Source organism: Ictidomys tridecemlineatus, chromosome 13 (genome assembly GCF_052094955.1).
Source record: "Ictidomys tridecemlineatus isolate mIctTri1 chromosome 13, mIctTri1.hap1, whole genome shotgun sequence".
Classification (NCBI taxonomy): domain Eukaryota; kingdom Metazoa; phylum Chordata; class Mammalia; order Rodentia; family Sciuridae; genus Ictidomys; species Ictidomys tridecemlineatus.
The window spans coordinates 88,614,479-88,628,759 of record NC_135489.1 but is presented as its reverse complement, the minus strand read 5'-3'; the positions used below and the strand labels follow the sequence as shown (position 1 = coordinate 88,628,759).

At 45.7% G+C, this 14,281-nt stretch overlaps 1 protein-coding gene across 4 annotated transcripts in view; it reads right to left on the bottom strand.

Moving 5' to 3' along the window:
* Positions 1–14,281, bottom strand: part of Piezo2 (piezo type mechanosensitive ion channel component 2) — a 337,909-nt gene that overhangs the window by 34,662 nt on the left and 288,966 nt on the right. For all 4 annotated transcript variants that reach the window (XM_078030440.1, XM_078030437.1, XM_078030438.1 and 1 more), the window contains 4 exons: positions 11,844–11,958; positions 6,840–6,899; positions 2,856–3,022; positions 1,677–1,843 (listed from right to left, as the gene is read on the bottom strand). In XM_078030440.1, the coding sequence (XP_077886566.1) occupies positions 1,677–1,843; positions 2,856–3,022; positions 6,840–6,899; positions 11,844–11,958 (509 nt within the window). The remainder of the gene's footprint in view (positions 1–1,676; positions 1,844–2,855; positions 3,023–6,839; positions 6,900–11,843; positions 11,959–14,281) is intronic.

Here is a 14,281-nt window from a genome sequence, read left to right as displayed (position 1 = left end):
GTTTTATCAGTAAAATATTATATTTAAATCAATATATGCATGAATATATAGTTTTAACATTAAAATGAGATCTCAGCATAATACTATTCTACACTTGAGTTTTTAACACACACACACATACACACACACACACACACACACACACACACACACACATATATATCTTTCCATTCCAATACATATATCTGGATCAATAGATAATTATTCTGTAGCAGACTAGGCTGGTGTAGAGGCTCAAAAACAGTAAATTAGCCAAAGTTCAAAACAGCACATCAAGTTAAAAAAACAACAAAAATAGTTTAGCCACTTCTGCCCACTTAGGTGGCAATTTTAATTTCCGGATCCCATTTGAGTTTGGTATTGATCAACCATCTCACTCCCTGCACCTACTTATCTGGAAACCCAGTCAGTGTTTGCAAAGGACCAGGGCTTCTCCCTGCCTCAAGCCTCACCATGGTGCAGTGTGGCCAGCCCAGTCCAGAACTGGATGCCAAAGGCAGAGGGCAGGCTTCCTGCTGTTCCACATCAGCAGAGCAGGAAGCTGTGGCCTTGCCTTAGGCTTGGTTGATCCACTTAGGAGATGACCCTTTCTTTATGGTTGTGTCCCAGAACTGAGCCCAGCCTAGAAGAGGTGCTATGGCATGTGTAAGGAGAATAATTAATCCACACATGTCCTCAGTGGTTCTGTTCCTGACCTAGGAAATGACCACAAGATGGACTCGCTGGGCTAGTGAATCACCTAGGTGATGCTGTTTTTCCTCCTAGGACAGAGACTCCTGCTGGGACTCAGGGGCCAGTGTGGCACACTCCTCAGCAGCAACCCAACACTGGGTGCAGAGTCCCCAGGCTCCTAGAGGAGTCACACACTGGCCTGGGATGCAGGGAGAAGCAAGCAGACAGCACAGCGCTGCAGCTCAGAGCTGGGCTCGGGGCTGAACCACACGGCTTGGATCCTGGGACTGCTTTATCATTAAGTTTCCAGCTACATGGCTGAGTGAGTCTCTCAGCCTGCCCTTAACTGAACCTTGTAAAATAGAGATGACATCAGCACGCATCTTGCAGGATCTGAAAAGATAACATGAGGCCACCCAGGAGCAGTGTCCAGTGCTGGCCCGTGGCGGACATGTACTGCACAGCCACTGTTGGACCTGGATCACCTGCCAATCCTGCTGTGGAACAATGCAAGCACTCCTAGCACTCAGGGATGGTGGAAGCTACCAGGATCATTTCTGGAATTTTTATTCTAAGCCCTAAAGTAACAACTGTGAAAGGAAATATCCAGGATAGCAACAGAAGGTAGAAAACCCCAGTATAGAAGACACTCTTGTGGAATGGTCATTCTGAGAGGCAGCAGAGATGCAGTCCCTGGCATAAACCATAATTTGGGGACTGGGAAGGACCAATCTTGCTCACCTCTGGCTTGGAAATACCATTCCTATAAAACACACGAGTGTTTCTTATCCTTTGTGATTGATATCTGTTTTTATCTGGTGTGGTCAGATGAGGACAGTTCTTCTGACATAGCTCTGTGGATGGAGATCACCAGCAGGGATTGGGATACCATGTGAATTTTTTTATTAACTTCCACCTCATTCATTCATTCATTTCTCATATTTGATGACATCTACCTCATCACATTGGCCAAAAGTGAATGCATTGTTCAGAAAGTGAAATACCTGGAGATACTGTCATGGGAATCTAAGCTATCCATCCTGTGGGCTGTCTGGGCTCCCGGGGCTGCTCCAGGCCGCTCATCCAGTGTGTCCAGTCCCGACTCCCTGGACAGGTTCATGATGTGGTTCTGATAGTACATGTGGATGCTCTCCCGCGTCGGGACGTTGCCCTGCAGACAGGGGACAGGCCTCAGTTCTTACGGAAGCACCTGCCCATGAGCCACCTGCCATTTCTCAGCACAGACGACTCTCAGAACACAGGTCAACCTGGAATATGGACTAACGTGATGTAGGCAGGTTGGGATTGATGTCACCTCATGTAGGGTCACTCATGCCACTCAGTAGTACTAGGAATTCTAAACAAGAAATCCCTATAATATATACATAGCTTTGCTAAATCTTATTAACTCTTCCAGAAATGGACATACCTACATGACTACTGTATATTTTATTTCTCTGTACAATATGATAGTTTTTCTAGAAGAAGTTTTGGATCAAACTTTCCATACTAAAACTATAATTCTTTATAGGACACTGCAAAGTCTATAGGCATGTCTATAGGTGAGGGAATCCAGCCCAGTCCAGAGCTGGATGCCAGAGGCAGAGGGCAGGCTCCCTGCTGTTCCACACCAGCAGAGCAGGAAGCTGTGGCCGTGCCTTAGGCTGGATCCACTTAGGATCCATTTTTGAAGGTGCATGTGGTGTTTGACTATTTTAATCCTGAGCAGGGAATAGATTTAAATACAGAAAAGCAAGAATTTATGTAATGACTACCTGGAAAGAAAGGATTTTGTCTTACCTTATTTAGAGTTTTAGATACAGATTGAGAATCACTAGTCTGAAATCTGAAATGCTCAAAAATTAGAAGCTCTGAGTGCAGACATGTTGCCACAGGAGGCAAACTCTATACCTGACCTCAGGTGTTCTGCAATTAAAATGTGTGTGCACTCACAAAGATATGGCACGGAATGAGCTTCAGGTGTGTATGGAATATAAACGCCTTTCATGAGTAGACTTGGGTCCCCGTGCACACGGCATGTCATTGTGTATACACCAACGTTCCCAAATCCAGAAAAACTGGGCATCTGAAACATTCCTGGTTCCCAGCACTTAGAATCGGGCGACATAACCTGTGTGTTGAATTTGAAAGCCCTTTCAGTGTGGAAGAAGCAGAGGGATTACCTTCTTGATCTCCCTGGTCAGCATGCACCTCTCGATCCTCAGGACGGTGGATATGTCAATGTGCTCCCTAGAGATGGAGTTGAGCCAGGTGGTGAAGCTGTCCACCGTTGCCAGGAACAGCACCCAGGTGAACTTCAAGATGTTGAATATCCTTTTGATGATATTATCTGGAGGAAGAAACACAAGATTGCAAGGGAACAGAACCCCATGGCTACCATGCTGTCCTGTGGCACAGTGGGGTTTAACTGGAGCCAGGCCTGGTGTCTGCCCTGCACCCTGGGAAGCAGTGGGACCCCTGATCTTCAATGTGACATGGAGGAGGCCCACAGCCAGGAGGCCACGTGGGGCCTTACACACGTAGGGGCCAAAACAAGGCCAAAGGAGGGTGGAATTTGTAATGTTTGACCAAATATCAGTCAAAATGGGTTCAACTGCAGTTTTCCCTCAAAAAACAAGGAGATTGTTCTAGGATCCTGTGGACAACAGATTGTACAGTGTTCAAGTCAAAAGGGTGCAGCGTTTGCAAAGGGCCTGCACACATCCTCCTGTATGCTCTCAGTCATCTGTAGATGACATGATATCTGATGCAATGCAATTGCCAGGTAAGCAGTTGTCATACTGGGTTTTTTAGGAATAAGGACAAGGAAAAATGTCTGTACATGTTCAGTGTGGATGCAGTTGTTTCCTGAATCTTTCTGATCTGCAGTTGTTCGTGAGAAAAGGAACCCTCATTTATGGAGGGCCCACCCTAACAGGTTTACTAAGGTAGAGACTGCATTCAAAGATGACTCTGTCATTGGCACAGGACTGATAGTCTGTCCAGCTGACCAGGGCTTTGGAGGGCCTTCTGGTTTTCTCCTGTTCTTCACCATTGATTCTTCTCACTGCACGTGCCTTGCAGTTAGACCACAGCAGAACTGTCACTAGACAGCTCAGTGCACAGAGTGAGTCTGTGCCATACCTGGGTCTCCATCATGCTCACACTGCATTGTGCTAACTATGGCTTCTGCAAAGGTGTCACTCATCCCCTGTCAGCAGAAGCCCTGAGGTTCCCCATGTCCTTGTGTCTTTGTCCTTGTCCAGGAACGGGGAGCTGGAGAGCTGCAATGTGGGAGCTGAGCTGACTCCCCTGAGCTCAGGTCGTGGACAGCTGCCCAGGTCCACAGAGGGTTAAGCCTGAGCTCCCTGACATCATGGAAGGCGGAGGAGGTAGCACAGTGGCGACCTCGCCTTTTGGAATATTCATCAGCCTCAGAGAAGAAGGAAATCCTGTCACTGAGACAACATGAGTGAACACTGAGGACGTTATGTCAAACAAAATAAGACAGATGCAGAAAAGCATATGCTGCAGGACCCACACGTGGAACCCACCGAAGCAGAGAGCAACCGGGTGGGCAGGTGCAGGGAAGGAGTGTGTGCAGCTGCAGGTGGAAGCAACGTGGAAGGTCACTGGCTCAGAGGGACCAGGGACTGTACAGCCCTGAGGTGCACCACGAGGATCAGCTAAGGGTGCCGTATTGTATGCTGGGAATCTGCTATGCAGCCCTCTTGAGGTGCCCTTTCCACACACACAGGGTCACTACGGGAGGTGTGGCAGGCTGATTTGCTGGAACATTCACTACCTCACCATGTACATGGAAACTGCATGTTGTGCACCATGAACATACATTCTGACAAGAGAAGAAGAGTGAGCGCGGCCTGCTACCATGTGACCTGCCTGCCCTGCTCACTCAGGTAGACCAGGTCTCCTCAGCCGGTGGCTGCAGGGTTGCTGAGCCCGACCTACTGCGGGCAGGTCTGACATCCATGACCCATTCTTGCTCTCCACTAACCCCTCTCTGCTCCGAAGGCCACAATGTGAGTCAGAGTTGGATTTGTAAAGAAAAAGTACAGCCACTTCTAAAGCAGGTGGCCTAGGAGGAAAGCAGAACTTCTCTCAAAGATTTGCTCTTTTCAAAAGGAGAAGCATCACAGGCAACTTAGCTGTGAACTTCCTGGCTTCTGGACAAAGTCCAGATGGGCCAGCTGGAGACAAAGAAGAGCTCAATAGTTTTATCCAGCAAAAGATGGGGTTTTGGAGGTGCCGGCTGGACCCCAGGAGGGTAGTTGGTGGTCTGGGAAAGAAGTTGGGAGAAAGATCTGGAGAGAAGGTCCTGGGCTGCCCATGTCAGCCAAGCCCCGGAGCAACAGCAGGGCAGAATTGTGATGTCTCACGGTCCCTGTGAAGGTGTTTCCTGCCACCTCTGCCTCCCCTGAACCTCTGCAACCATGTCCCACATCACAATCTGACACAGATAGCGAGGGCCTGCTTGGCTGAGCCAAGATGCACAGGTGGAGAACAGTGGCCACAGAGGCTGAAGGCAGCGACTGCACCACAGAAGGCGTTGCAGCCGAGGGACATCAACCCCTGGGCTATTCTCTCCACTTCCTGTCCTCCCAGGGACTGTCTCCAGCCAGCATGTCACCCACACCAGTGTGGACAGAGCCTCGGGCTGCTCAGTGTAGATTTGAGAGGGAAGGGCCCCTGGAGGTTGAAGGACCCACAAGTGAGCAGCTCCTTATGTTTCTGATGACTTATTTTTTGTCCTAACCACAATTATTTCCTTAGAAGTGGTGAAGAGGAACTGTACTGCTTCACTCTTCTCCCAGTGTGGACCTGATGTTAGAAGTAAGATGGCAGCACTTCAGAGGTGAACAATGCACGCTGGGACGCCCCGTCACTGACGCAGAGTTAGGGTTTAAATTTTACCTGAATTTAACCACCGAGGTGGTAGGGCAGAGGCATTCAGAGCGCAGACTCCGGACCCAGACTCCTTGCTATTGAGCCCTAGCCCTTTGTGGTCGTATAGGCCTGGAGAAGTTAGTGCATCTCACTCTACCTCAGTTTCCTTATCTGTTAAGTGGCAACGAGAGTTTTTGAGGGGGTTGAACCAGTTGATATGGCTACAGGTCTTGGGAAAGGGCCTGGAAAACAAGATAGGTATCTAATGGGTCAGTTACTATTAGCAAACAAAGCTTTCAGGAAAACAGAATATCCGGTTTCATGGATCCAGTTATCTGGAAAAGGAGGGTGTCGGGGGAGGACCATGAAGGTGTGAGGGTGCTGCCTACAAGTCTCACTTAGTGCCAACTGGAGTCTCAGATGGAGTCTGGGAAGCTCAGGGTGGGGCTGTGTGCAAACCTGGAGAAGCTGTTGGGGAACTGTTTTGGTTCTCCTGTTTGCTTCTCACCCTTCCTGGAGAAAACGTCTCCAAATCACGTGCTTGGTAAAACCCAAGCAGATGAGGGTCCTGTCCCTTGGTGCTGTGGCATCTCTAGCAAGTGGCTCCATGGGACCTGGTTTCCCCTTTTACTGTAGGGCCACAGGACCCCAGCTTCTAGAGCACTTTCCACTCCCACATCTGCTCACCTGTCGCTTAATTCCTTCCTTCAGTGCTTCTACAAACAATAAAGAACTGTATATTTCAAAATAGCTAAAAGAATTTTGAATGTTCCCAACACAAAGAAAAGACAAATGTTTGCAGCGATGGATGTGTTACCACCCAAATTCCATCAGCACACAAGGTAGACATGTAGCTAGCTATCACCCTGCACCCATGAAAATGCACAGTTATTATATATCAACTAAAAAGTAAATGTAAAAGATTATGCAAGACAATAAAGACTGATTGCCAGTTCTATTCCTGCCATTAATCTGATGGCTTCCAGGGGACACTGGGATGTGTTCACTAAAACCCTCTCCTGGGCACTTGCACAGAGGACTTTTCAAACAGACACTAACCCAGCATTCCACCCGGCAGCACAAAGGCCAGGGGTGCTTCTGGAGCCGCTGCAGTGGAGATGAGATAAGAGGGACGCTGGTTATTTAGCCGCGGTCCCGAGACAGAGCTGGTGCATTACTTTTCAGGAGCCTTCCATATGTGACTCCTGGGCAGCTCTCATTTCCACACTCCCCAGGGCGCACGCCTGTCTTTAGCCTGTTACCTGGTCCATCAGACTTCTTTTTGACCGGTTCGTCCTCTCGGTCTTCCCATTCCACCGCACCTGTCGAGGTGTGCCACAAAGATGAGTTAGGTGCCTTCGGTAACAAAATGCCAACGCTACTTTTCTAGATTAACAGGAAATGTATAATTCAAGGTAGGGCATTCTGACTATTTTAAGAGTTCCTGGGGAAACATAAGAATTCAATGTTCAAGTTTTTTTAAAAAATCATTTTCTTATTGGTGCAGTAGAGTTACGCATGGCAGTGGGTCTTGGTGTGGCACGTCCCAGCATGGACAACCTGATGGACCTCACCCAGCCCCCTTCGTTCTCCCTCGCTCCCGGCTGCCCTTCCTCTGCTCTGTTCATGGTCTCCCCTCTATTTTCAGGATTCCTTCCCGCCCCCTTTTCCCTCCTTTCTCTCTGGCTTCCACAGAGAGAAACTGCATAGCTCTTGACTTTCTGAGTCTGGTTTACTTCACTCACCCTGATGCTCCAGGGTTCAGATGTTCTTCACTGCGGAGTTAGAATTACATGTACTGGTCAACTCTGGCTGGCTGATATTATTAGAAGACAGCTTATGAGTTGTGCCTGGTCTTTGTATCTTTAATAGTTTGAAAGGTCTGCATAGAGTAATATTTTGTGCATGTAACAATTATGTTAAATTCAAATGTTAATGGGACAGAGCTCAGCCCCTTGGTGTACTTCCTACGGCCACTTTCACTCCACCTGGTAGAGTTGAGCAGCAGCTGAAACCACAGACTGCAAAACCTAAAACATGTACTATCTGCTCCTTCACAGAAAAAGTTTGCCAACTCCAGATGTACACTATGAAATCTTAATTTTTGATTCTTTGGAATGATGTGAACACATTTTGGTTTGCAGTATCTGAATAAGACACCACAAGGTTTCAGTTTGTTTCTTATCCTATAATTTAAGGTTAAAATTGTCAGATCTAACAAGTAAAAATACAGGACACTCAGTTAACTTGAACGTTTGACTTTCAGATGAACAAGAAAAGCTTTTAATATAGGCATATTTCATAAAAATTTGTGCAAATTATACTTAAACTAAACATCATTTATTCCTTAATTAGAAAATTCAAATTTAACTGGGTTTCTTGTGCCTTATCTGGAAGCCCTAAGAGAGCAAATTTGAAAAGATGATATGACTTCTGTTAACCTTTTCAAACTTGCTGTCTGGTCAATCTTATGATCCCACCTCATTTTCTACAGCTGCTTATTTCCTGCTTGGCCAGCAAAGCCAACCTGCTCTTTAGTCTTCAGACAGGACCTTGGGCCTTTGGCCAGGGTGCCACTCTGTGCATGCTGCATCTCTGACTCGCTGGTGCACAAGCGATCCTGTCTCCTCCTGCTCCCCACTGTTTTGTCTGTGCTTATGGTTTCAGTGGGGTTTGCAGTTCCTGGGCCATCAGGATTCCTTTTCCTGCATTTGTCTTTGGGCTGGTTAAGACAGAGGGCGCTAGAGCCCAGGGCCTGGGATGGCCTCTAGACTCACTACTTCCTGAATGGCTGTGTGACCTCAGGCACATTACTTCCCTCTCTGGGACCGTCCCTGCCCATGTGCAAGACAGGCTAACTAAAAGGCCCCTGGGCTGTGGCAAGGAGTCCACAGCCACTGTGAGGAAGCACTGAATAGCACCTGCCCCTCAGGACACACTGTGCTTCCCATGTCCAGAGGGATGTGGAGGGAATGTCACCTTGATCTAGAAAGTGCCCAGTAGAACTTCCTTTGGGGTGTGCGTGTCTTTAGGTCATTGCTGTCTTTGGTTTGCAGGTAAGCAGCACAGCGCCTGCACTTGAAATCATCTTTATGATATGCAGTGCTGAGCCAACGGCAAGATGACCAGGGACACATTCTTGGAACTGGCCAAAAAGTGTCGGAAGAACAAGTGCTTGGGAATAAGAAGGGTAGTGAGGGCAGTTTGCCTCGTTAAATAGTGAAGCTAACTGCATAGCTGCTAGACTCAGAAGCACGTGGCTCAGTGCTTCAGCAGGAGAGTGCAGCAGAACACGGAGCCCCAGTCACACCCGAGGACAAGCAGAGCTCAGTACCCACCCGAGTGGAACTTAACTCCAATAACGAGAAGAGCCACTTCATAAGTAGGGGCAACATAATTATGCATCCATGTGAGAGCTTAAAAATAATTTCTATCTCCTGGAATAACTAAAAATTTAAGATATAAATAAACTGAGTAGGAAATACAGAAAAACATGTGCTTAATTTTGAGGTGAATAGTAGGCACATCAATGTCCTTAAAATTACAATGAGAAATTGAGACACATGACATCAAAAGTTAAAACTGGTTCAGCTACAGCATACTATCACCAAGTCAGACTGTGAGTAATGAGCAAGAAGAACACGTGTGACACACGAGAGAGGACAGTGTGCCTAGCAGTGACACCAGCTGAGAGGAAGGATCCAGCCTCCCAGCAGAGCTATGGGGAATAGCACCGTGTTCACAGCTCAGATCACCTAGAAGACAGGAGACAAGAATGCCCAGGCCCGGCAGCCAGGAAGTTCACTAAACTCAGATGAAAACGAAAGCCATTTCCATTTCTCAGAAAGATGAAGCTGTGGCAAGAGGAAGCCCTTGTACCAGACTTGTAGGAATCCCGGTGCTGAGCCCTCCTGGAAGATGTCTGTTACAATGAAGAGCCACGTCCCTCAGCCCGGTGTCCCCGCTTCTGAGAACTGACTCCTATTGTGTGGGAAACGCACATTCTATCTTTGCTAAATATTTAAAGACACTCACATGTGACTATAGGTCATTTTTTTTGCAAGGACACCTATTACAGCATTGAGCATTATGGCAAAAATCTGGATGCAACCCTACGTCCATTAAGAATGATGCAATTGAATAAATGATGCATATCTGTACTATAGAATCTCTGACAGCCATTAAGAAAAGATGATACAGGTTCATAAATACCTAATTGGAGAAAAGTTCTGGGGATGCTATTAACAACAGTACAGGAGAGACTGGTGGAGCATCAGCTCAGTTTTGAAAAGCCCATAAAGGAGACTTTTGCATGTAACAAAGGGGTAGAAGCAAAGCCAGGGGGTAAGGAGTTGCCCCTTCAGTGCTAGATCCCAAGGGTGGGGCCTGGGCCAATTGTGGCCTGCCTCCCCGCCACTGATTGCTTGGAGTGTATATTGCTTTTGTCTTTTGAAACTAAGTAAAATAACATTAAAGTTGCCAGGACATATCAGGGGGAAGAAAGGTCAAAAAGTAGAGAGGTTTTGCAACTAAAGTTACATTAGAAAATTATACCCCATTTGATTCAAATGTATGATATGTCAAGATCATTGTATTGTCATGAGCAACTAATAAAAAAAAGCAAATATGTTTCTTCTTATTTTTGACTACCTTTTTAATTTTACAAGAAATTTGTAGATACATTTTCTTTGTAAATAATCAAAACAAAACACTTAATCTTGACCATACACTGAGTCTCCACTCTCCCAGAAGTGACCACTGCCACTAGGTACTGAGTGTCCTTCCCAATCTCCCTCTTGCTTGCAGACACCGGCACATTACATGTATCCATTAAAATACCAGGGCGTTGTTTCCTTTGTTTGGTGAATGGTTTCATTACGTGCATGTAGTTTTGCAAAGAGTCTTTTTTCACTTAATAATATGCTGGGGACTGTTCTCCATGCTGATTCAAAGCCATTTGTGTCATTTTAAAATCACTGAACAGTATGATATCGTCTATTGATAACACAAATTCATTCAATTCTTTTTTTAGTTATACATGGACACAGTATATTTATTTTGTTTATTTATTTTTATGTGGTGCTGAGGATGGAACCCAGGGTCTCATACATGCGAGGTGAGCGCTCTAAGGCTGAGCCACAACCCCAGCCCTCAATGTTTCTTTGTATGAACATTTAGAATGTTTCTAAGTTTTTGTTATTAACCCATAGGTTGGATGGATATTCTCAGACGTGAATTTGTGCACATGTACAGACATTCCTTCATCTAAGCCACACACCCACTGGTGCGACTGAGCTGTAGTACAACGTGGACCTTTGAAAATAATAGATTCTGATGTGTGGCCCTTCCAGCACCACTCCAAGCTGGTGCGAGTACATCCCTTCCCACCAACCCCAGAGCTGTGACATGTTTTGTCTCTTGCTGATCAAACAGGTAAAAATAATTTATAAAGCCAGTATGTCTACATATTTAGTTTGTGTTTCTCATATTACTAGTGAGACTTGGCACCTGGGGGGCATTTTTGTTTTCTGGTCTATGAATTATTTTTCATAGCATTTTGTTTATTGGGTTGAACTTTTCTTTTATGCTTTTTAGGCATTCTTAACACATCCCAAACACTAGTCTTCCGTGTGATACGTGTGTGTGTGTGTGTGTGTGTGTGTGTGAGATGAAACTATGATCCTGAGCATGCAGCTTGCACTTCAACTTGGCTTTGGTGTTTCATGATGCTTTTTCTCCTTAGAAATGTGTTTAGGTCCTATGTCTTGGCATAATGTTGAACTGAATGTTGGCAATAAGTTATCTTTCTCTTTTTCCTTACTAACTATTTTTTTCCATATTGTTATTTGTGTATTAGATAATGTTGTCTATTTTTTTTATTCCTGAGTATTATTTAAATATATACCCCACACCTTTATTTTCTGAATCAAATTGCTGAAGGTTCAGTCTTTCTTATTGACTTTTTCCAAGAGCGGCTTTAACTTAACTCTCAGGCCTCCTCTTTTGTTTCTTTTTTGGTTACTTAGTATCACCTAAAATTAGTTTCTTGCCTTCTGTTTTCTTAGGATTGACCTTGCTCTGTCTCCCCTCCCATCTTATGGTATTTGTCTTAACCTGTCACTGTACCCAGCCGTGAGTGCTAAGGGACAAATGAGAGCCTCCTGGAGCTCAGGGGTGTCCTCCCTGCCATCTGCCCCTGCAGGGCCATCTGTTTCAGGGCCCAGGGCCAGGGCGCTGGCCCCAGCTGCTGCCCCTTCCACACTCACCCTCCCCAGAGCCTTTCCGTCTTCGCTTCTGCTCTTCTCTTGCAGACTTTTTCTTCTCTTTCCGCCTCTGGCGAAGGGCTGTTTTAGGGTCAGTAATCCAGGCTTGATAGACAAACTGAAGGGAGAAAGTTCAATTATTTCCTGCCCTTTTAATAATTCGAAATGGGAAGACCAAGGACCTACATAAAGCTTCCTAACTCGGGGAGATCAGCACTATGTTCTAATAGACCTTCACCTCCTTCTAAGTTGCTTAGGGAACTTGCGATAAGTTGATTGGGGCCTTGATAAATTGCTCAGGCTGGCTTGGAACTTGCAATCCTCTTGCCTCAGCTCCCCGAGGGTCTGGGATGACAGGTGTGTGAGATCCGCATGACCTCATCCCTCAGCAGATGACTTTTTAAAAGTAAGACCACCAGACAACCAGACTCCTCTGCCTATGCTGAGCTGGTGGGGGCTGTTCCCATCATCTTGAGATGTAACAGGAAAGCAGATGTTATGGGCACATATTTCATTTGGTGTCACAGAGAATCATGAGATAGACTTTGGGTATGTACAAACAATCATTTCTCCAAGTCCCAATTACCACAGCCATTTGTGACCCTAAATTTCTGAGTCTTCACTACACATAGTAGGAGCATCTGGAAGCCTCACTAAGTGATTCTCCCATCACTTGGAAACTTCTGAGTCGAAAACCAGTGCTTCTCTGTGATCTTACATTGGAGAAATGGTCTTGCCCATTCCAGGCTCCCCCTGGGCATGACAGCTCTTTCCAGCAACTTGAGAAAGGGCCTTGCAAATGGATTAGTATTTTTAGAGGAAAATAAATGATAGCAAGGTCAAACAGTTATTTCAGAATAGCATGGAAGAAAACCTGTGGGACTTTTGGTTGTCTTTTGTCATTTGCATTCAAGAGCTGAAAAAAGTGACATTAACATATTATCCGAGAATCAGGAAAGAGCAATTTTGAACAGCCTCCCACTAAGTCCCCAGAGTCATGCAGAAGAAATGAAAAGAACAACCTGACACACCAAGTCAGCCATCTAGAAACCAGGAAGCCAGGCAGGCATGCTTGACATGCAGCACAAACACGGGTCTCAGGGAAGCTGGGTTTTCCATGGTGATGATTAAGTCAAACAGTTTTGTGGGAGCTCTTATAAACCCAGATAGTTTCATTTTATTCTAGATTATTTTCAGGTTTCTGGAGTCTTTGAAAAACACAGCATAAATAAATCACTGGTATTGTGTTGTCAGGAGAAAATAAAGAGGGACTCAACTTTTCCATATGAGCAGGAAAGGGCCACAGGCTGAGAAAGAACACTTCCTGTTTTCTCAGAGATAGAAATCTAAGTTGGGCAATTAACACAGATGCAAAATATGTATCATTTCTGGGTGACAAAACCCAGGAGGTAGAAAATATTTCCTATTTTTTGGTCAAAAACATATTTAATAAGATGAGAAGATGAAATGGAATTTGAAGGAGGTCAAGGTAAAGGGATTTGCAGTCGGAGGTTCACTGGGTGTGTTGAGTGAGAATTCTGTCAAGGCTGGCTTTCAGGTTTAGTACCAAAAGAAGCAAACTTGCCTCAGCACAACACAGGATGTTTTTAAAAGAATCTGACCTACTAAACATTAAGAAATTTTCAGGTATAAGAGCAATATATAGTGACATTTCCTTTAAAGAAAAAAGTGTTATGACAATATTGTTTTAGATAATGAAAGAATCCCCCAAAGAGAAAATAAATAGGTAACTAGGATTTGTGAGTGTGGCAGGGCCACCAGTTGGAGGAACTCTTTACTCTGTAGAAAAATAAAGAGTTGGGAGGGGAAGATAGGATGAGGGAGGCCAAGGGCAGCGCTGGGCCTCACCCTGTCCCTGCAGCAGGGGCTCTGGCGGAGCTCCGCTGGGGTCCTGCAGTCATGCAAGACATGCCCAGGGTGAGAAGTCAGATTTTGCCAACCGTGTGTGTGTGTGTGTGTGTGTGTGTGTGTGTGTGTGTGTGTGTGTGTGTATTTATTTATTTATTTATTTTGTACTGGGGATTGAGCCCAGGGGCACTCTACCACTGAGCTACACACCTGTATCCCTAGCCCTTTTTTCTTTTTTCTTTTGAGAGAAGGTCTTGCTAAGTTGCTGAACTTGCAATCCTCTTGCCTCAGCCTCCTGAGACGCTGGGACCACAGGCCTGCACCACAATGCCTGGCTCAGGTAAGTCATCTTAATGTGGATGTTGTGACAGTTCCAGAAAGGTCTTGTCAGTTTTGCCTTGGTCTGACTAGTTCAGACAAATGTTGCCAAGAGAGGAAACATTCCAACCCCTCTGGGTGAAGAGATGGAAGGTTCTTCTTGGACTTCCTGATTGTTACTTTGTAGCTGTAAGTGTTTGTCATCAACTGGGCTGGTCTGTCTGGGACTCAGGCACTAACCACACCAACCATCT